Source organism: Oncorhynchus mykiss, chromosome 19 (genome assembly GCF_057628025.1).
Source record: "Oncorhynchus mykiss isolate SJ-2025 chromosome 19, ASM5762802v1, whole genome shotgun sequence".
NCBI lineage: Eukaryota > Metazoa > Chordata > Actinopteri > Salmoniformes > Salmonidae > Oncorhynchus > Oncorhynchus mykiss.
In genome coordinates, this window is record NC_143040.1 from 49,786,925 (window position 1) to 49,809,512 (window position 22,588).

A 22,588-nucleotide genomic window follows, 5' to 3' on the forward strand; every position below is an offset into this window, starting at 1 on the left:
CCATGCTGAATCTTTTCAGTCTCCTGAGGGAGAATAATTGTTATCGTGCCTTCTTCACGACTGTGATGGTGTGTGTGTGGACCATGTTAATTTCTTAGTGATGTGGACACAGAGAAACTTGATTCTCTCAACCCGCTCCACTACAGCCCCATCGATGTCGGTGTGCTCGGCCCTCAGCTTCCTGTAGTCCACGATCAGCTCCTTTGTCTTGCTGGCGTTGAGGGAGATGTTGTTGTCCTGGTAACACACTGCCAGGTCTCTGACCTCCCTATAGGCTGTCTCTCTTCTCATCGGAAGAGGCTAGATGGAAGTAGTGGAGGTTTATTAAAGGCCTTCGTGCTCCAGAGCTCTGCTGATACAGCACGGCATCTCCTATGTCCCTCTCAGGGCCAGAAGGCTGCATGGAGGTGGGAGTGTAGAGGTTTAGGGAGTGTAGAGGTTTAGGGAGTGTAGAGGTTGAGGGAGTGTAGAGGTTGAGGGAGTGTAGAGGTTGAGGGAGTGGAGAGGTTGAGGGAGTGGAGAGGTTGAGGGAGTGGAGAGGTTGAGGGAGTGGAGAGGTTGAGGGAGTGGAGAGGTTGAGAGAGTGGAGAGGTTGAGGGAGTGGAGAGGTTGAGGGAGTGGAGAGGTTGAGAGAGTGGAGAGGTTGAGGGAGTGGAGAGGTTGAGAGAGTGGAGAGGTTGAGGGAGTGGAGAGGTTGAGGGAGTGGAGAGGTTGAGGGAGTGTAGAGGTTGAGGGAGTGTAGAGGTTGAGGGAGTGTAGAGGTTGAGGGAGTGGAGAGGTTGAGGGAGTGGAGAGGTTGAGGGAGTGGAGAGGTTGAGGGAGTGGAGAGGTTGAGAGAGTGGAGAGGTTGAGGGAGTGGAGAGGTTGAGGGAGTGGAGAGGTTGAGGGAGTGGAGAGGTTGAGAGAGTGGAGAGGTTGAGAGAGTGGGGAGGTTGAGGGAGTGGAGAGGTTGAGAGAGTGGAGAGGTTGAGGGAGTGGAGAGGTTGAGGGAGTGGAGAGGTTGAGGGAGTGGAGAGGTTGAGGGAGTGGAGAGGTTGAGGGAGTGGAGAGGTTGAGGGAGTGGAGAGGTTGAGGGAGTGGAGAGGTTGAGGGAGTGGAGAGGTTGAGGGAGTGGAGAGGTTGAGGGAGTGGAGAGGTTGAGGGAGTGGAGAGGTTGAGGGAGTGGGGAGGTTGAGGGAGGGAGTGTAGAGGTTGAGGGAGTGTAGAGGTTGAGGGAGTGGGGAGGTTGAGGGAGTGGAGAGGTTGAGGGAGTGGAGAGGTTGAGGGAGTGGAGAGGTTGAGGGAGTGGAGAGGTTGAGGGAGTGGAGAGGTTGAGGGAGTGTAGAGGTTGAGGGAGTGTAGAGGTTGAGGGAGTGGAGAGGTTGAGGGAGTGGGGCTCTCGAAAGCTAGAGGAGTACTGACAGTTTTGTATTCATCTGCAAGGCATTAGGAAAACAAACCAAGACTACAAGACCCTCTTGGATTTAAAATCAACTTGATTGTTGTTCAGGTTTGCCTTTAATTTTATATAAATATCAAATTAGCGAGCAGCCAAACACAATAGAGAAAAAGATTGTTGACATTGAAGATTACTGTCATTATCATGAATTCAATGGCATAGTCTTGTGGAGTGAATGCATCAGGCCGCAGCCGCCTACATGCAGTTCATTGAACCTCTGCTTCCAGGCCTATACATAATAGCCAATACTTTTGATGTCATCTGTTATCACGTTTTTGTCTCCAGCCATAAATTTAGAGATACCTCGGCTTAGCGTAGCAACAATTGTCAGGGTGCATTAGGTTAATGGCTGTGTTGCTTGTGTGTAGGAAAGTTGACTGCCCCTTCACAACACATCCACCAGAAATGATGTATTTAACTGTGTTATCCACTCAGAAGCATGATAATGTTGTGGCAAATTCTGAAACAATAGTTTCTGTGCTGTCACGTCTGATCCTGTCTGAATGAGCTGAAGCGCTTGCTTGGCCTTGTGTTTTTTTTTTCCAGTGTTTGACTGTCTAGGTACAGCTGCTGCGCCACAATGGCCGCTGCTGTATGTTGATGTGGATCAGTAGACAGCTCTCCTGTCTGTCTGAGCAGCCCTTTACAGCCGCTGCTGCCCTGATGTCTGTCTGCTGAACACTTATCCTGTCTATTCCCATCATTCTGCTGCTTCGATGCCTCCAGGAGTAGTTAGCAAGCAACCGCTCAGCGCTACGTCACTGTCATTCTCTAAAGCAGCCAGCGGTGTGGAGAGAGAATATGGGGGGTGCGTGTGACCCACTGCCAGGAATCAACTGCAACCAGCTCCAGAGGTCACCTCTCTTCACAGGATGTTGTATTTATGAGTCCAGAGTCCTGCCCTCTTCTGTGTAGTTAATGTGACTCAGTCAATGGTAGATTATGCTTCTGGTATTGTCAGGGGGATGGCAGAATGGGGAGAAAGGAGAGCCATAAGAGGATTATACAGTAGTAGGCTGGCTGTCAGTAGATCTATGGCTTCATGAACCCCACTGAACTCCAGACACCACAGCCACAGCTGTTCCCATCTGCTTTAGGAACAGCCTGATAATGCTCAGACATTTCATATGCTGCCCTGACTACATTCTACCTAACAGAAAATAGCCTGCTGCCATGTTGCTCTGCTTAGGATCTCACCATGTTATCGTGGGTGTAGCCTAGTGTTTAGGACATTGTGTTTTGTATGATTTATTGACAGGGACATTGTAGACGTTGTACAATACCATGAGGAAAGGGAGCAGGACCTGCAGGGAGAACAGAACGGGGGGGAAGGATGGGAAGGGACATTCTGAACGGTAGGGTACTCAGTCTACATTCTCTGTAAGAGCCTGGAAGTTCCTATTTAAATCCCTCATCCTTATCCCACCCCCTCATCCTCACCCACCCCAGCAGCTGGACTCTGCCTATTTATAGAGGCACAGCTGCCCAGTGAGAGTTGAAGACTGTAGAGCAGCTCTGGGGAGAGAGGGGAGGTGCTCCCAGCACAGTTAGTGGGGGAGTAAACTACGCTTTGCACTCAGCTGTGCAACACAGCACACATTCTAGCCATGGGCCTCACTGTGTGTGCAACTTGTGTCCAATCACTTTGCAGAAAAATGTTGGCTTGCTGCACTGTAAGTCTGATCTATCAAGTTCACGGAAACCAAATATTTATTTTCAAGTTAAGCTTAGTATTTTTGGCAGTAGACGACACATGGATGTTAACAAAGACTACAGTAATTTCCATCGAAAAAGACCCATGAGCACCAACAAATGAAGTCATAGGAGCATATCTAATTGGGTGTCAAATGAAATCTGAAATGAAGGTATAGATAAAACATTTTTTTACTATTTTCCATCTGATTTCTTGATAAACCGATAGAAAAGTGGTCTTAGAAACCTTTTAAAACTTTCTGGTAGATGTTATCAGAAATACATTTAAACATAATAATGTTGGCGTTAAGACCCCTGCCAACTAATATCAACACGTATATTTAGTTTTGGAGAAATTGTTTACCTTCTGTAAGTTTAGGAAATATTGCCTTGTGCTTTGTAATTCCGTTACCAAAAACCCAGATATCTTTAAGATATTTTCTCATTTCTCTCCCTCATGAGGAGGGAGTATACTGAAAGTTCACAGACGTATAAAGTAATGGTAAATCTACCAATTTAGTTATAGTGATTTAACTGATATCAATGTTGTTTATCAATTATGAAGTGATTGGCAACGGAATTACCCAAAAATCAGTAACATTATTTCTGCAAATGAATTGGCTATAATGGGAAATCATAATAGTACCAAACTAGTTGGGCCACCTGCTACTGTCCTCCCTTCCACCTGCATACTGTTATGTTCTGCTCATACCTGTTTTCTTTGTCTTTCTGTTGTCTAGGGGTCAAACCAAGAGTGTTAAAATAGTCTGTCTGGACAAACTCACTCACTCACTCACCAGTTAATGTCACCTGTCCCCGTTCTTACTGACACCTCTCCCATGAGCCCCCTCTCTTTCCATTTACTGTATCCCGCATCCTCGCCCACTGAGAACCGACCAACAGCGGATGTCCATGGACGTTGAAATGTTTCCATTTGGTCAGTCCACCCATGCCTGTTAACATCCACAGATTGACCAGACTGGACCAAATCTGAACCTATCATATACAGTGCATTCAGAATAAAAAAGTAAAACATGTTTGCAAATGTATTACAAATAAAACACAGAAATACCTTATTTACATAAGTATTCAGCCCCTTTGCTATGACTTGAAATTGAGATGATTCAGATGCATCCTGTTCAGATGCATTCAAATGCGTTCAAATTCAGATGCATCTTGTTTCCATTGATCATCCTTGAGATGTTTGTACAACTTGATTGGAGTCCACCTGTGGTAAATTCAATTGGTTGGACATGATTTGAAAAGGCACACACCTGTCTATATAAGGTCCCACAGTTGACAGTGCATGTCAGAGGAAAAACTTAGCCATAAGGGCGAAGGAATTCTCAGAGACAGGATTGTGTTGAGGCACAAATCTGGGGAAGGGTACCAAAAAATGCCTGCAGCATTGAAGGTCCCCAAGAACACAGTGGCCTCCATCATTCTTAAATTGAAGAAGTTTGGAACCACCAAGACTCTTCCTAGAGCTGGCCTCCCGGCCAAACAGCAATTGGGGGAGAAGGGCCCTTGGTCAGGGAGGTGACCAAGAACCCAGTGGTCACTCTGACAGAGCTCCAGAGTTCCTCTGTGGAGATGGGAGAATCTTCCAGAAGGACAACCATCTCTGCAGCACTCCACCAATCAGGTACAAAATTATCTATATCTACAGTACAGTAAAACGAGTCCTATGTCAACGAAACCTGAAAGGCCGCTCAGCAAGAAAGAAGCCACTGCTCCAAAACCGCCATAAAAAAGCCAGACTACGGTTTGCAACTGCACATGGAGACAAACATCGTACTTTTTGAGAAATGTCCTCTGATCTGATGAAACAAAAATAGAACTGTTTGGCCATAATTGGGCGGCAGGTAGCCTAGTGGTTAGAGCTTTGGACTAGTAACCGAAAGGTTGCAAGTTTGAATCCCCGAGCTGACAAGGTTCAAATCTGTCGTTCTGCCCCTGAACAAGGCAGTTAACCCACTGTTCCTAGGCCGTCATTGAAAATAAGAATTTGTTCTTAACTGACTTGCCTAGTTAAATAAAGATAAAATAAAAAATAATTACCATCGTTATGTTTGGAAGAAAAAGGGGGAGGCTTGCAAGTCAAAGAACACCATACCAACTGTGAAGCACGGGGGTGGCAGCATCATGTTGTGGTGGGTGCTTTACTGCAGGAGGGACTGGTGCACTTCACAGAATAGATGGCATCATGAGGGAGGAAAATTATGTGGATATATTGAAGCAACATCTCAAGACATCAGTCAGGAAGTTAAAGCTTGGTCACAAATGGGTCTTCCAAATGGACAATAACCCCAAGCATACTTCCAAAGTTGTTGCAAAATGGCTTAAGGACAGCAAAGTCAAGGTATTGGAGTGGCCATCACGAAGACCTGACCTCAACCCCATAAATAATTTGTGAGCAGAACTGAAAAAGCGTGTGCAAGCTAGGAGGCCTACAAACCTGACTCAGTTACACCAGCTCTGTCAGGAGGAATGGGCCAAAATTCACCCAACTTATTGTGGGAAGCTTGTGGAAGGCTACCCTAAATGTTTGACCCAAGTTACTCAATTTAAAGCCAATGCTACCAAATACTAATTGAGTGTATGTAAACTTCTGACCCACTGGGAATGTGATGAAAGAAATCAAATCTGAAATAAATCGTTCTACTATTATTCTGACATTTCACATTCTTAAAATAAAGTGGTGATCCTAACTCTGACCTAAGACTGGGAATTTTTACTTTTACTTTTTACTTTTACTTTACATTTTCAGGAATTGTGAAATGTATTTGGCTACGGTGTATGTAAACGTCTGACTTCAACTGTATGTTAAGTCGTCATTGTGCATAATTGTATGGTTTGTTAAACTCGAAATTAATGTTTTTTGTTTGGCATACATTTTAAAGTGAAAAAACTGAGTCAAAGCGTAAATTCAATTAATGTGAAATTGCACCGTATTGTTGGGGTACCTTTGCAATGCTCTCATGCTGTGGTAGCCTACATCTATCTTCAGAGCTCGTGCTGCTAGGCGACCTAAACTGGAACATGCTTAACACCCCAGCCATCCTACAATCTAAACTTGATGCCCTCAATCTCACACAAATTATCAATGAACCTACCAGGTACCTCCCCAAAGCCTTAAACACGGGCACCCTCATAGATATCATCCTAACCAACTTGCCCTCTAAATACACCTCTGCTGTCTTCAACCAAGATCTCAGCGATCACTGCCTCATTGCCTGCATCCGTAATGGGTCAGCGGTCAAACGACCTCCACTCATCACTGTAAAACGCTCCCTGAAACACTTCAGCGAGCAGGCCTTTCTAATCGACCTGGCCGGGGTATCCTGGAAGGATATTGATCTCATCCCGTCAGTAGAGGATGCCTGGATATTTTTTTTAAATGCCTTCCTAACCATCTTAAATAAACATGCCCCATTCAAGAAATTTAGAACCAGGAACAGATATAGCCCTTGGTTCTCCCCAGACCTGACTGCCCTTAACCAACACAAAAACATCCTATGGCGTTCTGCATTAGCATCGAACAGCCCCCGTGATATGCAGCTGTTCAGGGAAGCTAGAAACCATTATACACAGGCAGTTAGAAAAGCCAAGGCTAGCTTTTTCAAGCATAAATTTGCTTCCTGCAACACTAACTCAAAAAAGTTCTGGGACACTGTAAAGTCCATGGAGAATAAGAACACCTCCTCCCAGCTGCCCACTGCACTGAAGATAGGAAACACTGTCACCACTGATAAATCCACCATAATTTAGAATTTCAATAAGCATTTTTCTACGGCTGCCATGCTTTCCACCTGGCTACTCCTACCCCGGTCAACAGCACTGCACCCCCCACAGCAACTCGCCCAAGCCTTCCCCATTTCTCCTTCTCCCAAATCCGTTCAGCTGATGTTCTGAAAGAGCTGCAAAATCTGGACCCCTACAAATCTACAATCTGGACCCTTTCTTTCTAAAAATTATCTGCCGAAATTGTTGCCACCCCTATTACTAGCCTGTTCAACCTCTCTTTCGTGTCGTCTGAGATTCCCAAAGATTGGAAAGCAGCTGCGGTCATCCCCCTCTTCAAAGGGGGGGGACACTCTTGACCCAAACTGCTACAGACCTATATCTATCCTACCATGCCTTTCTAAGGTCTTCGAAAGCCAAGTCAACAAACAGATTACCGACCATTTCGAATCTCACCATACCTTCTCTGCTATGCAATCTGGTTTCAGAGCTGGTCATGGGTGCACCTCAGCCACGCTCAAGGTCCTAAACGATATCTTAACCGCCATCGATAAGAAACATTACTGTGCAGCCGTATTCATTGATCTGGCCAAGGCTTTCGACTCTGTCAATCACCACATCCTCATCAGCAGACTCGACAGCCTTGGTTTCTCAAATGATTGCCTCGCCTGGTTCACCAACTACTTCTCTGATAGAGTTCAGTGTGTCAAATCGGAGGGTCTGCTGTCCGGACCTCTGGCAGTCTCTATGGGGGTGCCACAGGGTTCAATTCTTGGACCGACTCTCTTCTCTGTATACATCAATGAGGTCGCTCTTGCTGCTGGTGAGTCTCTGATCCACCTCTACGCAGACGACACCATTCTGTATACTTCTGGCCCTTCTTTGGACACTGTGTTAACAACCCTCAAGGCAAGCTTCAATGCCATACAACTCTCCTTCCGTGGCCTCAAATTGCTCTTAAATACAAGTAAAACTAAATGCAGGCTCTTCAACCGATCTCTACCTGCACCTACCCGCCTGTCCAACATCACTACTCTGGACGGCTCTGACTTAGAATACGTGGACAACTACAAATACTTAGGTGTCTGGTTAGACTGTAAACTCTCCTTCCAGACCCATATCAAACATCTCCAATCCAAAGTTAAATCTAGAATTGGCTTCCTATTTCGCAACAAAGCATCCTTCACTCATGCTGCCAAACATACCCTTGTAAAACTGACCATCCTACCAATCCTCGACTTTGGCGATGTCATTTACAAAATAGCCTCCAATACCCTACTCAACAAATTGGATGCAGTCTATCACAGTGCAATCCGTTTTGTCACCAAAGCCCCATATACTACCCACCATTGCGACCTGTACGCTCTCGTTGGCTGGCCCTCGCTTCATACTCGTCGCCAAACCCACTGGCTCCATGTCATCTACAAGACCCTACTAGGTAAAGTCCCCCCTTATCTCAGCTCGCTGGTCACCATAGCATCTCCCACCTGTAGCACATGCTCCAGCAGGTATATCTCTCTAGTCACCCCCAAAACCAATTATTTCTTTGGCCGCCTCTCCTTCCAGTTCTCTGCTGCCAATGACTGGAACGAACTACAAAAATCTCTGAAACTGGAAACACTTATCTCCCTCACTAGCTTTAAGCACCAACTGTCAGAGCAGCTCACATATTACTGCACCTGTACATAGCCCACCTATAATTTAGCCCAAACAACTACCTCTTTCCCTACTGTATTTAATTTATTTATTTATTTTGCTCCTTTGCACCCCATTATTTTTATTTCTACTTTGCACATTCTTCCATTGCAAATCTACCATTCCAGTGTTTTACTTGCTAAATTGTATTTACTTTGCCACCATGGCCTTTTTTTTTGCCTTTACCTCCCTTCTCACCTCATTTGCTCACATCGTATATAGACTTGTTTATACTGTATTATTGACTGTATGTTTGTTTTACTCCATGTGTAACTCTGTGTCGTTGTATCTGTCGAACTGCTTTGCTTTATCTTGGCCAGGTCGCAATTGTAAATGAGAACTTGTTCTCAACTTGCCTACCTGGTTAAATAAAGGTGAAATAAATAAATTAAAATTACATGCCGTACTGGACATGCTTTACTCTAGGTGGCAAGTCACACAGAAAAGGACAGGGTACAGTAGTGTGTGTGTGTGTGTGCCTCAGTGACACAATCGGCCATCTTGTCAGAGGAGATTTACGAATACAAACGAGAGATGTGAATGAATACAGAGCCCTTCCCCCGCACCTCACTGTCTGAGGATTAAGAGCTGGCAGGATGAGTTTTGGGGTTTGAACAATCCGCCTTTGTCCCGCTCAGGGCACAAGTGCCCTCTGTTAGTGCTGCATCACTGATCTGCACCGCCATCTCCCAACTGATTCCCATACTCTCCCCACAATCCCACACGTCTCCACTATCAAGCCTGGCGTACACAAATGTAACAATCTTGTTATTGCCAATTTAACAGTTTATTGGAACTGTTCAACAGTTGATTGTAGAACTTGTTTTTAATAATTTCACCTCTGACGCAGCAGTTTCATATTTGCACCAGTTCACTGTTGACAGAATTATCAATGACATGTTATGCCTGTTATGCCTGTTATTGCCTGTGACGCTATCTTCTGCCTATTTCATCTATCCACTTTTCTATACTTTTAAGTTTGCCTAATCCAATTGTCTCTAAGGTCTGTGATTTAAATCCAATGTCCATCTTCTCTTTTTCTGCTTCTAGGTGATGCCATGTCTGACCTTTTCAGGAAGCCCATGAGTGATGATGGTGAACTGTACACCTCACTCCTGTCCAATCAGAGCTACCCCTCAGGCCAGGATGCCTCTTACCTGTCTGATGACCTGAAGCGTTCCTCTGACCACTCCTCCCAGGACACCTTCGACTCCTACGGCATCTTTGATTCCCCCCACACCAAGATGACCACTGACCTGGTTGATGTGATGCCCAAGTCCCTGCTGGGTAGCTCTGAGTTGAAGACGGAGGCCTACAACTACATGGATATCAGCCATGGTGATGACGTCCACAACCTGAGCTGTCCACAACCAGCACCCCTGCATAGTCTGGTGGACACCGGGCTGTCTGGCCTGGACTCCCTGGGAGACTACATGGATAAGAGCCCTGCAGGACACGAGGAGGAAGAGGACGAGAACCTGGGACCGGCGCTGGACTCCCACTCCTTCCCTTACGTTGAGGAGCCTTCTGAGGATGAGGAGCTGTCTGACTACCGCTCCTACCGCAACCTGGGCACCCCTCAGACCGCTAGCCCTGTGAAGATCATCCTGACCGAGTCCCACCCACCTGCTGCCCCCAAACCCATCCTCCCACAGGCAAACGTGTCTGACAACATCCTCAGCCTGGGCTTGCAGGGCGTCCCCACGGTTACGCTCTCTGAGCCAGAGGACGACAGCCCCGACTCATCCCCCAATGCATCCCCAACAGGTACCTATCGCCCACGCACTCCCACTGTGTCCTTGTAAGTTAGAGTTCACCATAACCATGGTCTTGGTCTTGGACTATGGTTTAATGACAATTTATGTACAGTATTTCAAGTGGGTAAAAAAACACATTTAGATGTAAGTATTTTCTTTGTATCTTATTCAGATCCCCATTAGCTCTTTCTGAAGCAGCAGCTACTTTTCCTGGTGTCCACATAAAACATGACATAATACAGAACATCAATAGACAAGAACAGCTCAAGGACTGAACTACATACGTTTAAAATAAGAACCCCGAAAAGTTAGATTGACAGCTGCACACATTGCTGACAGCTACCAACACATCAGTACATATACATATGCCAAACATGCTGACAACACCGTTTGCGTTGCATAGTAAATGTACACGCGCATGTTATTCAATCATCTCATCTAAACTGCTCGCGCAGGTCAATGGGTGTCTTCGTTGCCAGGGGCTGAAATATAACTTGGTTTTATTTTATATGCTTGACGCACTGCAAGTCCAGCCTCTCCCATCGCCTCGTTGTTTTTTTAGGAGCATATACAGTTGAAGTCGGAAGTTTACATACACTTAGGTTGGAGTCATTAAAACTAGTTTTTCAAACACTCCACAAATGTCTTGTTAACAAACTATAGTTTTGGCAAGTCGGTTAGGACATCTACTTTGTGCATGACACAAGTCATTTTTCCAACAATTGTTTACAGACAGATTATTTCACTTATAATTCACTGTATCACAATTCCAGTGGGTCAGAGGTTTACATACACTAAGTTGACTGTGCCTTTAAATAGCCTGGAAAAATTTCAGAAAATGATGTCATGGCTCTAGAAGCTTCTGATAGGCTAATTGACATCATTTGAGTCAATTGGAGGTGTACCCGTCAATGTATTTCAAGACCTACCTTCAAACTCAGCGCCTCTTTGCTTGACATCATGGGAAAATCAAAAGAAATCAGCCAAGACCTCAGAAAAAAAAGTCTGGTTCATCCCTGGGAGCAATTTCCAAACTCCTGAAGGTACCACGTTCATCTGTACAAACTATAGTACGCAAGCATAAACACGATGGGACCACGCAGGAAGGAGACGCGTTCTGTCTCCTAGAGATGAACGTACTTTGTTGCGAAAAGTGCAACTCAATCCCAGAACAACAGCAAAGGACCTTGTGAAGATGCTGGAGGAAACAGGTACAAAAGTATCTATATCCACAGTTAAACAAGTCCTATATCAACATAACCTGAAAGGCCGCTCAGCAAGGAAGAAGCCACTGCTCCAAACCCGTCATAAAAAAAGCCAGACTACGGTTTGCAACTGCACATGGAGACAAAGATCATACTTTTTTGGAGAAATGTCCTCTGGTCTGATGAAACAAAAATATAACTGTTTGGCCATAATGACTATCGTTATGTTTGAAGGAAAAGGGGGAGGCTTGAATGCTGAAGAATACCATCCCAACCGTGAAGCACAGGGGTGGCAGCATCATGTTGTGGGGGTGCTTTGCTGCAGGAGGGACTGGTGCACTTCACAAAATAGATGGCGTCATGAGGGAGGAAAATTACGTGGATATATTGAAGCAACATCTCAAGACATCAGTCAGGAAGTTAAAGCTTGGTTGCAAATGGGTCTTCCAAATGGACAATGACCCCAAGCATACTTCCAAAGTTGTGGCAAAATGGCTTAAGGACAAGAAAGTCAAGGTATTGGAGTGGCCATCACAAAACCCTGACCCCAATCCTATAGAAAATGTGTGGGTAGAACTGAAAAAGTGTGTGTGAACAAGGAGGCCTACAAACCTGACTCAGTTACACCAGCTCTGTCAGGAGGAATGGGCCAAAATTCATCCAACTTATTGTGGGAAGCTTGTGGAAGGCTACCCGAAACGTTTGACCCAAGTTAAACAATTTAAAGGCAATGCTTCCAAATACTAATTGAGTGTATGTAAACTTCTGACCCACTGGGAATGTGATGAAAGAAATAAAAGCTGAAATAAATCATTCCCTCTACTATTATTCTGACATTTCACATTCTTAAAATAAAGTGGTGATCCTAACTGACCTAAGACATGGAATATTTACTAGGAGAAAATGTCAGGAATTGTGAAAAACTGAGTTTAAATGTATTTGGCTAAGGTGTATGTAAACTTCTGACTTCAACTGTACCCATGTGTGTTACGAACCAATGTTTATTTTCCTGGACAAATTAGCTAGCAACAGTAAGCTAGCTAAATGTCCATGAATGTTTCATGTGTGTTTCGACCTGTCCGCAAATGAATATAGTTGGTTCACAGTTGGTTTTGATATTTTAACCTGCGCATCATGAGCGTGTCTGGTGGGGGACAGACAAAAGCAACACTTAGACGATGGCACACGGAGATGCATAGGCAGTGCCGCTTTGGCAACATGTTATTTAGGTGAGATAGGGTAGAGACGTTATGTTTTTATTTATGTTTTTAAGCAACTTTTGCTGTTTGCTTGAGTAATTTGAGATCATGGCTTTATTAATACTCTGCATTGCCTTGAATTCATTCTGGATTTGGGGACTGTGAAAAGACCTCTGGTGGCATGTCTGGTGGGGTAAGTATGTCTGTCAGAGTTATATGTAAGTTGATTATACAGACAGTTTAGAAATTTGAACACTAATATTTCTCACAAAAACAAGAATTGATGCAGTCAGTATCTCCTCTACTTTGGGCCAGGACTCTTGAGATTAAACCTCTGTGTATATTGAAGGGAAAAATGTGCTACTGTGTTCTGGGCCAGTTGCAGCTTTTCTAGGTCCTTCTTTGCAGCCCTTGACCATATCACCTTGCAATAGTCAAAATTAGATCAAACTAAAGCCTGCAGGACTTGTTTGGTCTAAGACTTGTTTGGTCACAGACAGCCCTCTCATCTTTACAACAATTTAATCAATATGCCTTGACAATTTACAGTCTAAGGTGACACCAAGAAGTTTAGTCTCCTCAACTTGCTCAAGAGCGACATCATTCATTACCAGATTCAGCTGAGGTCTTGCATTTAGGGAATGGTTTGTACCAAATACAATGCTTTTAGTTTTTGACTATCCACACATTTCAAAACGGAATGCAAGCTTTGTTTAGGGTTGCAGTAATTTCACTAGCTGTGGTTGCTAACATGTATAAGGTTGAATCATCAGCGTACATAAACACACAGGCTATGTTTAGTCATAAAAGGACATAAAAACATGTTAATGATGCATTCAATGTCTCATATTAGTACTATAATTCGGCTCTCTTTCATTTTTTTTCTCTATCTCTGCAGAAAAAGAATCCCCTTCCCAAGACCTGTTCACGTCTGTCCCCAGCAGCAAGCCGACCCCGGGATCCACCAAGGCCAGTGAGCAGGACGTCAGCAGTGCAGAGTCTGGGGACTCTGAGATAGAGCTGGTCTCTGAGGAGCCCCCCCTGAGGAGCCCCCCCAGCACCAAGTCCAGTAACAACCCTTTTGAGCAGTCTCCCAGCAGCAAGGGAGGTTTCAGCCAGGCTGGCAACCCCTTCGACAACCCCCCCAGTGCCAAGGGACCCACATCCTACAGCATCCTGAGGGAGGAGAGGGAGGCTGAGCTGGACAGTGAGCTCTTCATTGAGTCTGCCAATGAGGAGAGCCCCAAGAGAGAGGGGTCCGGCCCCAAACAGGGGGTCAACACCCCTTCACCTCTGATCCTCACCGCCGCGTCCCCCGCCCGCTCTGCCCCAGAACTGGTCCCAGCAGAGCCTGTGACGAGCTCCACCATTAAATCATCCAATGAAAAGAGCAAGAGCCCCATGAAGATGGAGGAGGATCGCCCAACTAAGCCCAAGCCCCCCATGGCCACCGTGCCCCCGGAGGTGAGGTCCGAAAAGCCCCTCCTGGACGACAAGCACGTCACTGAGGGGAAAGGAGACCTGGCTACACCTGCTGCGCCTGTCTTTATGGAGGGCTTTGACAAACAGAAAAGTAAGCCTTGTAATTCATTAACTCGTCTGTTGATTCATAATTTGTATGTTATTTCTGGAATCGTGCTGCCCATGATGAACCCTGCATTTCAACATACAATCTGTAGTGATAAACCTACCTACTGTAGTCACACTATTATCCCTCCTTGAAGCCATGTTGTCTTCATAATTTATCTTTCCTTGTTGCAGTTGTGTTGCATCTGCATTATATCATCACAACACTACAGAAATTGCTCAACCAGCTTATGGAACAGGTAGTATGGTATCTGTTGGTGCATTTGTGTGTCAGTGGAGGATCCAGTGGCTGTTCGGTTGCTGTGTTTTAACACTAGTAACTGCACGTTTTTAACCAGGCTGTTGGTATGACTATGGAATCCCTCTCATACAGCAAGCAGGTTGTTCACATACTGTTTTTACTGCCCTGAGTGTGTGACGCACCAGAAGAGATAAGACGGAGGGTCATGGTGTGTTGTTATAGTGCCTTTGTTGACTAGGTCAGGAAATGAAAGTGTTGCTGTGAGACGGCAGATTCCGTGGTGGGTGTGAGCATCGTGGATTATGAGCTGCTGCATGATTTCAAGATCTGCTTCCCTCTGGTGGTTGGCTACAGTTACAAAACATGTCTGAGAACAGCATTTTTACGATGATAATCAACAAAGGATGAGCCTCTCTCTATTCTGCGTCATTGAAGGTATCATAACTAATCCCTCACTCTCATATAGGATTTTTAGACACAGCCTTGACTCTCTCTTCCAAATCCCGAACAGGCCATCTGTCTCCTAACACCCAGTACCATCATCATGTCAGGAAGTAACTCAGACAGACATATCATCACAGATCACGCCAGAGATCACGCCAGCCAATTTGCACCACATCGAGACAGAGTTCTTTGTGTGTGTTAAGCCGGACATTTTGTGTTGGCACTTATTATTTGTCTTTCTTCTGTTTGCTTCTTTTTCATCCTTCTTGTAAACGGTGGATTTATGTAACCCCATGTAACCCCGACTTAAGCTTAGGCGGATTCACTTCATGTATGGCTAGATGCAGTGATAGAAATATCACATTTCAGTTATTCTATGGTTCTTCAGCTGTCACGGTTCAACATCCACCTGTGGTTGTAACTGCTGCTCTTTTCTTCCGTTGGGGAGAGTAAAGAGGAGTGGAAACATTAAGGATGTGCTTGAGTAAAAGCCCGAAGCTCCCCTCCTCTCCTGGTGTTTACAAACAGACACACACAGAAGGTTCTCGAATTCCTAAAAGCAGGTCAACCCATTTGATGCAGTTGATATTCCTCCACCACTAGGTGGTGCAGGGCACCATAGACTATAACAGAGCTGGAGAGAAGACAAGCAGAGCAGACATCATGTACCACAGCCTGTGCAGCTCCACAGCAGTTGCCATGGCAACACCTTCCTAGGGGGGAGCACACAGCACAGGCTCATATATTTTTTAAGGTTGCAGTGAGCAGAAGGTGTAACAGGGACGTCGACAGGGCTGTCTGGACACAGACTGACTGTACCAATGTCACTGAAATAGAGGGGGTCAATGTTTATAACATTATAAATCATGAGGATATGTTTATTCTCTATCCAAGCCCACAGACACTGTTTAGACATGATACTGTCCGTTGCACACAGCTCGTTACATGCCTCCAAGCATCACTGTGAGTCCATCGCTGTTTGTCAGGCCATTTGCCCTGATAATGCATCCTGGTGGAAAAACCTAAAGCACAAGCTGAACCACAGCCTGAATGCAGTAAACCTAAAAGAACATTGAGGGCTGTACTGTAGGCTACAGTGTGATGGTTATGAATTATTGAAAAGACCATCACTTAGACTGTTCAATATTTAGTGAGACGTATTGAAAATAACTCCAGTATTTGTGTGATATTGACTGCAAACGTAAACATTCTTTGTACCAATCATACAAAGGGCAGAGGAGTTGACTATTTGCCAGATTATTCATTGGCAACGCTAGGTCCATACTCCAGCAGTAGCCTATAGAATCCTCAGTTCCTAACACAAAACTCTGTTTATAATGATGAATGTACACACATGCTGTCTGTTGTGAGTCTGGGTTCTGTGTGTGTTTCATAGGTGTGTTACATGTGGAACGGTAGGTTGACCAGGGTGTGTCATTGTTATCACTCTCCCAGTCTGTGGGCTCTGTGGGAGAGCTGTTTTCATGGCGGAGATTCTTTTTTCTCTATGCTGTAAAAGATGACGTCAGATGTTTTTACATAGTAATTTCAACCTGGCACTTTATCTGTAAATGATCTTATATACAATATGGATCATGATAAAACTAGCCTGGGGGTGGGATAGGATATATGCCGATTTCCGACTGAGCTTCATCAAAGGGCATGTTGGTTAACTCTTTCACTGCCAATTCCCCATGCCCAACGCCCTAGTCTGCTTTGAGAATCAGGATCAGCACGGGAACTTTTATTGTGAAATAGTGCTTGCCTCCCCTTTCAAGAAAAAGACTACCCCCCCTCCCCTCCCCTCCCCTCCCCTCCCCAGGCACTAAATCATTGCATGGATGATTTGCTGCAGTAGCAACTGTGGTGTTGTATTTACAATTCGATCACTCCCTCTCCTCCTTCTGTTCTCGCCAACACTGCTCCACAGCATCAGTCTGTGTGCTCTGCGAGCCAACCAGTACCTTGAAAACCTTGCCTCCCTCCCTCTCGTCTCCGCATCTCTCCCTCATCTCATCTCATCCTTCCAACCATTCATGCCATTGTGGGATGACTGAGTGAGTCAGTGGCACAAGAAGAGGAAGAGCTAGAAGAAAACAGAGAACTGAAAGAAAGGGAAATCAGGGAGATAACTGATCATCAGCATGCAGTCCACTGCAGACGGTACCAAGAAGGAGTGCTCCTGGAGCAGCTGGAAAGGCCAGGGTACTGATGCGTTTGCTGTGTTTATTGTGTGCATCTCTGTCTGTGTGTTAGGAGTGTGTATCTAGGCTGTGAGTGGTGAAATTATGTATGTATGAGGAGCATGTGTATTTATGCTTCTAGTGCAGCTGTAGTTTGTGTGTGTGTATGAAAGGGGGATGTTGCATGTATGGTTGTGGGGGGTATCCATGGTGTGTGTTAGTCGAGGCCTGGGTGATCAGGCTGAGCTGTTTACCTTCACCAGGGGGGTGACAGCAGACACGCCCTGATCACGCTCTCTCTCTCTCTGCCGTGTGAGACAAAGGGCAAAGGTAGGTGTGAGACGTAATGATGAATGTACACACACATGCTGTGAGCCATCTGTGTTGTGTGTCTCTGTTCTGTGTGTGTGTGTGTGTTTTTATATGTGTGTTAATGTGAAGGGTGTGTCATTGTTATCACTCTCCCGGTCTGAGGGCTCTGCGGGGAAACTGTTTTCAGAGTCTTTGAGTATTTTGTGTGCGAGGCTGTCGGAGCATCCGGACAGCACTGACAGACTGTCTCCATGGCAACCAAGGCGCACCCATCCTGATTACATCAGTCTCATCCATCGGCTGCCAGGGCACTTTGCAGCTACTGGGAGAGAAAAGCACAGCCTCCGTCTGTCTCTTTCTCCATCATGGTGTGCATTAGTCTCACCTCTGGGTTAGGAAGAGAGATGGGAGGAGAGAATGGTTTCCCTTCCTCCTCCCTGCCTTTCCAACTGGCTGTAATTTTCTATGGCAGCCATGTTTATTATACTGTATTGTGTGTAAGATGGAGATGGAGTTGGTTGGTCTGCCTTTTCCTTACCTGTGAATGACAGTGGGTGATTGTAAGTGTGTATTTAGAATGGAAAATAGAATAGAATCTACCAAATGAAAATATAACACTATAGCCTACACTATCTTCAATAAAATACACAGAAGGAGCCACACATAGACCTGGGGAAACAATAAGTAGGTATTTTTATTCTATTACTGAGAGTTGTGAGCAGAATAGCTTGTGTTCACTGAGCTTTCACTATGACCTGAAATAAGGTTTTAGGCTGTGTTTATGAACAGGCCTATGTCATCATCTGTCTGGGTTTGTTTAAAACATTCACTTTCTTTCCCTCTTACCAATAAAAGTTGATACAGTCAACACAACCAAAGGGTGAAATTGACCATTTGGGTGTAATTTAGTTTGAATAAGCTGTTAAAGCAAAGTACTGTACATACAGGCATGTCTACATGTTTACACATGCTAGCTTGGGGCATGAATTAAGGCACTGTCGATAACTTTAGTTGTCTAATCGGGTCAGGCTCAAACTGGTTCACTCTTGTTCTACCCAAAAATGTAGCCTAGAACATCATTGACAAACCCGAAGAGTAAGAAATATTGCATCAGTTTGTTGATTTTGACTACCAGAACCAGAAATCATACAGGCCTGTATCAGTGATCAGTGTGTGGCTGCGTGCCACGGTACTTCCTGTACGTTCTGGTTCCACTTCAGGTGTTCATGCTGGCTGGGAGGGACAGTAATAATCCCCAGGGTCTCTACAGACCAAAGAGCTTGGCAGCAAGACTCACCCATGACTGTACACTCAAGTCAGTACCTAAGTGAGATATAACCTAGGCCTACTACCATTACTAATGATTCACTGTGCAGAGTACCATCCACATATTATCCTTCACGTCCTTGTACTATATCAAAATGTGCCACTGAACACCTTATGTTTGGTGTTGATGCATGAAATTTGGTGTCAACATAGTGTCTAGACAGGCCACATTGACGTTTTAAGATTGATAGATAATGACATAATACGTGTCAATTGAAGTTGGGATTTTAAAATGATGTTAGCATTTTTGTATTTTTGAAATACATTTCAGAATGAAATTGTTTAAAAGCGTATAATATTGTTATTGGACCTGTTCTAAGCCCAAATATGCCAAATATATGATTTGTGAACTAGAGCTGTTTCTGTATCATACTATATATTTTAGTCTTTGGACACATGGGGTTACTGTTTTTTTTACACATGCCACAAACCAAGTTATGTAAATACTTGTTGAGATATATATACACACCTACTCATTCAAAGGCTTTTCTTTATTTTTACTAATAGTGAAGACATCACAACTATGAAATAACACATATGGAATCATGTAGTAACCAAAAAAGTGTTAAACAAATCAAAATATATTTGAGATTATTCAAAGTAGCCACCCTTTTTTCCCTTTGCAGCTTTGCACCCTCTTGGCATTCTCTTAACCACCTTCATGAGGATTGCTTTTCCAACAGTCTTGAAGGAGTTCCCACATACGCTGAGCAGTTGTTGGCTGATTTTCCTTCGCTCTGTGGTCCAACTCATCCCAAACCAAATTTTGGTTGTGGTCGGGTGATTGTGGAGGCCAGGTCATCTGATGCAGCACTTCATCACTCTCCTTGGTCAAATAGCCCTTACACAGCTTTGAGGTGTGTTTTGGGTCATTGTTCTGTTGAAAAACAAATTATTGTCCCACTAAACGCAAAGCAGATGGAGTGGTACATCGCTGCAGAATGCTGTGGTAGTCATTCTGGTTAAGTGTGCCTTGAATTCTAAATACATCACTGACAGTATCACCAGAAAAGCACCCCCACACCATCACACCTCCTCCATGCTTCACGTTGGGAACCACACATGCAGAGATCATCCGTTCACCTACTCTACGTCTCACAAAGACACGGAGGTTGGAACCAAAAATCTCAAATTTGGACTCATCAGACCGAAGCACAGATGTCTATTGCTCGTGTTTCTTGGCCTAAGTAAGTCTCTTAGGGGTTTCTTTGCAGCAATTTGACCATGAAGACCTGATTCACGCAGTTTCATCTGAACAGTCGATGTTGAGATGTGTCTGTTACTTGATCTGAGGTGCAGTTAACTCTAATGAACCTATCCTCTGCAGCAGAGGTAACTTTGGGTCTTCCTTTCCTGTGGCGATCCTCATGAGAGCCAGTTTCATCATAGCGCTTGATAGTTTTTGCAACTGCACTTGAAGAAACTTTCAAAGTTCTTGAAATGTTCCGTATTGACTGACCTTCAGGTCTCGAAGTAATGATGGACTGTCGTTTCTCTTTGCTTATTTGAGCTGTTCTTGCCATAATATGGACTTGGTCTTTACCAAATAGAGTTTAAAAAAAAAAAAAAAAAAAAAAAAAAAAAAAGATAATTTCTGCATACCACCCCTACCTTGTTAAAACACAACTGATTGGCTCAAACGCATTAAGAAGGAAAGAAATTCCACAAATTAACTTTTAACAAAAGTTGGGGCTCCTGAGTGGCGCAGCGGTCTAAGGCACTGCATCTCAGTACAAGAGCCATCACTACAGACCCTGGTTCGATCCTGGGCTGTATCACAACCGGCCGTGATTGGGAGTCCCATAGGGCCCACAATTGGCCCAGCGCCGTCCGGGTTAGGGGAGGGATAGGCCGTCATTGTCAAATAAGAATTTGTTCTTAACTGACTTGCCTAAATAAAGGTTAAATTTAAAAAACAAGGCACACCTGTTAATTGAAATGCATTCCAGGTGACTACCTCATGAAGCTGATTGAGTGAATGCCAAGAGTGTGCAAAGTTGTCATCAACCTTTGGCTACTAACTTTTTTGGTTACTACATGATTCCATATGTTATTTCATAGTTTTGATGTCTTCATTATTATTCTACGTTGTAGAAAATAGTACAAATGAAGAAAAACCCACAAATGAGTAGGTGTGTCCAAACCTTTGTCTGGTACGGTATATGAAAACAATATTGAAAGAAATCCACACTCTCTCTCACACATACACCCCTAAAGTCCATGCAGTATTTGCAAATCCATAGAGACTGGAGGGTTAAGCATTTTACGTTTTCTCTCCTCAGAACTTAAACATGTTCAGATCTTAATAATGTTTGGTATATAGATTGTCTGGACCAATATATAAAAATCCACACACTCCCCCCCTCTCTCTCACACACACCCTTAGAGTACATCGGCACGTTTATGGAGTTATTTTATCAGTTTGTTTCTCTGTCAGATCTTAAACATCTGGACCGCTGAGTGTACAAAACATTAGGAACACCTTCCTAATATTAAGTTGCACCCTTTTTTGTCCTCAGAACAGCCTCACTTCATTGGGGCATGGACTCTACAAGGTGTCAAAAACATTCCACAGGGATGCTGGCCCATGTTGACTCCAATGCTTCCCATAGTTGTGTCAAATTGGCTGGATGTGCTTTGGGTGGTGGACCATTCTTGATACTGTTAAATGTGAAAAACCCAGCAGCGTTGCAGTTCTTGACGCATCCGGTGCGCCTGTCACCTACTACCATACCCCGTTCAAAGGCACTTAAATATTTTGTCTTGCCCATTTACCCTCTGAATTGCACACATACACAATCCATGTTTCAAGGCTTAAAAATCCTTATTTAACCTGTCTCTTCCCATTCATCTACCCTGATTTGAAGTGGATTTAACAGGTGACATCAATAAGGGATCGTAGCTTTCACCTGGTCAGTCTGTCATGGAAAGAGCAGGTGTTCATAATGTTTTGTACACTCAGTGTATATAAAAACAATATCTAAAGCAATCCACACGCACTCACGCGCATTGATGTCTGTGGTATGTGTGTACACGGGTGTGCTTGTGAGAGTGGGAGAGAAAGAGGGAGAATGCTGTAGCAGGCCTCACTTGCCATTGACTTGCATTGGATTTGCTTACACTGCATGTACTCTAGTGGTGTGTGTGGAATATATATATATATTATTCTGATCACTTTAACATCTATTCACTGGACTTGGTTCATGAAATGTGTTAAAACCCCATGTGTCCAAAGACTACATGTAGTACAATATCAAAAACTCACATTGTAGACAAACACTTTGGCCGATTTATTATTATGTTTTTCAGATTTGTCCATTAGTAAGCTCAGAGATTGTATTTACTAAAGGAAATGATCCGTTATGGACATGAATGGGTTAATAAAAGGGCATTTAACAAATTATTTGAAGCGGTCTCGTTCACCAGTAGCTTAGGTTTTGTTTAAAAATAAATGTTGATAAGCAGATCATTTCTCGGATGGAGGTATTTTTTCAGTGAATAAAAAAAAACATTGTCGCTTGTTCCAGACTTTTGCATGATTCCTAAATTGAGTCGTGATCTGACATTTTTAAACCTAATTCAGCCATCAGACTTTTTATAGTGGGATTTAAACCTTGTCATATTCTATCAGCTACGTTTAGAAACTCATTCACACCATGACGTACAGTCTGTTGTTTTGACTAATGCCTGCCTCCATGTTTAAACGGCCCTTTGTCCTTTTGTGTTGAACTATAAAGGGAGTGGCTGGGTGTGTGTTGGGGAAGA

At 44.2% G+C, this 22,588-nt stretch overlaps 1 protein-coding gene across 1 annotated transcript in view; it reads left to right on the forward strand.

Moving 5' to 3' along the window:
• Nucleotides 1-22,588, forward strand: part of LOC110497848 (reticulon-1) — a 50,374-nt gene that overhangs the window by 19,969 nt on the left and 7,817 nt on the right. Inside the window, exons 2-3 of the mRNA XM_021574279.3 lie at nt 9,620-10,336; nt 13,629-14,303. Of these exons, the coding sequence (XP_021429954.3) occupies nt 9,620-10,336; nt 13,629-14,303 (1,392 nt within the window). The remainder of the gene's footprint in view (nt 1-9,619; nt 10,337-13,628; nt 14,304-22,588) is intronic.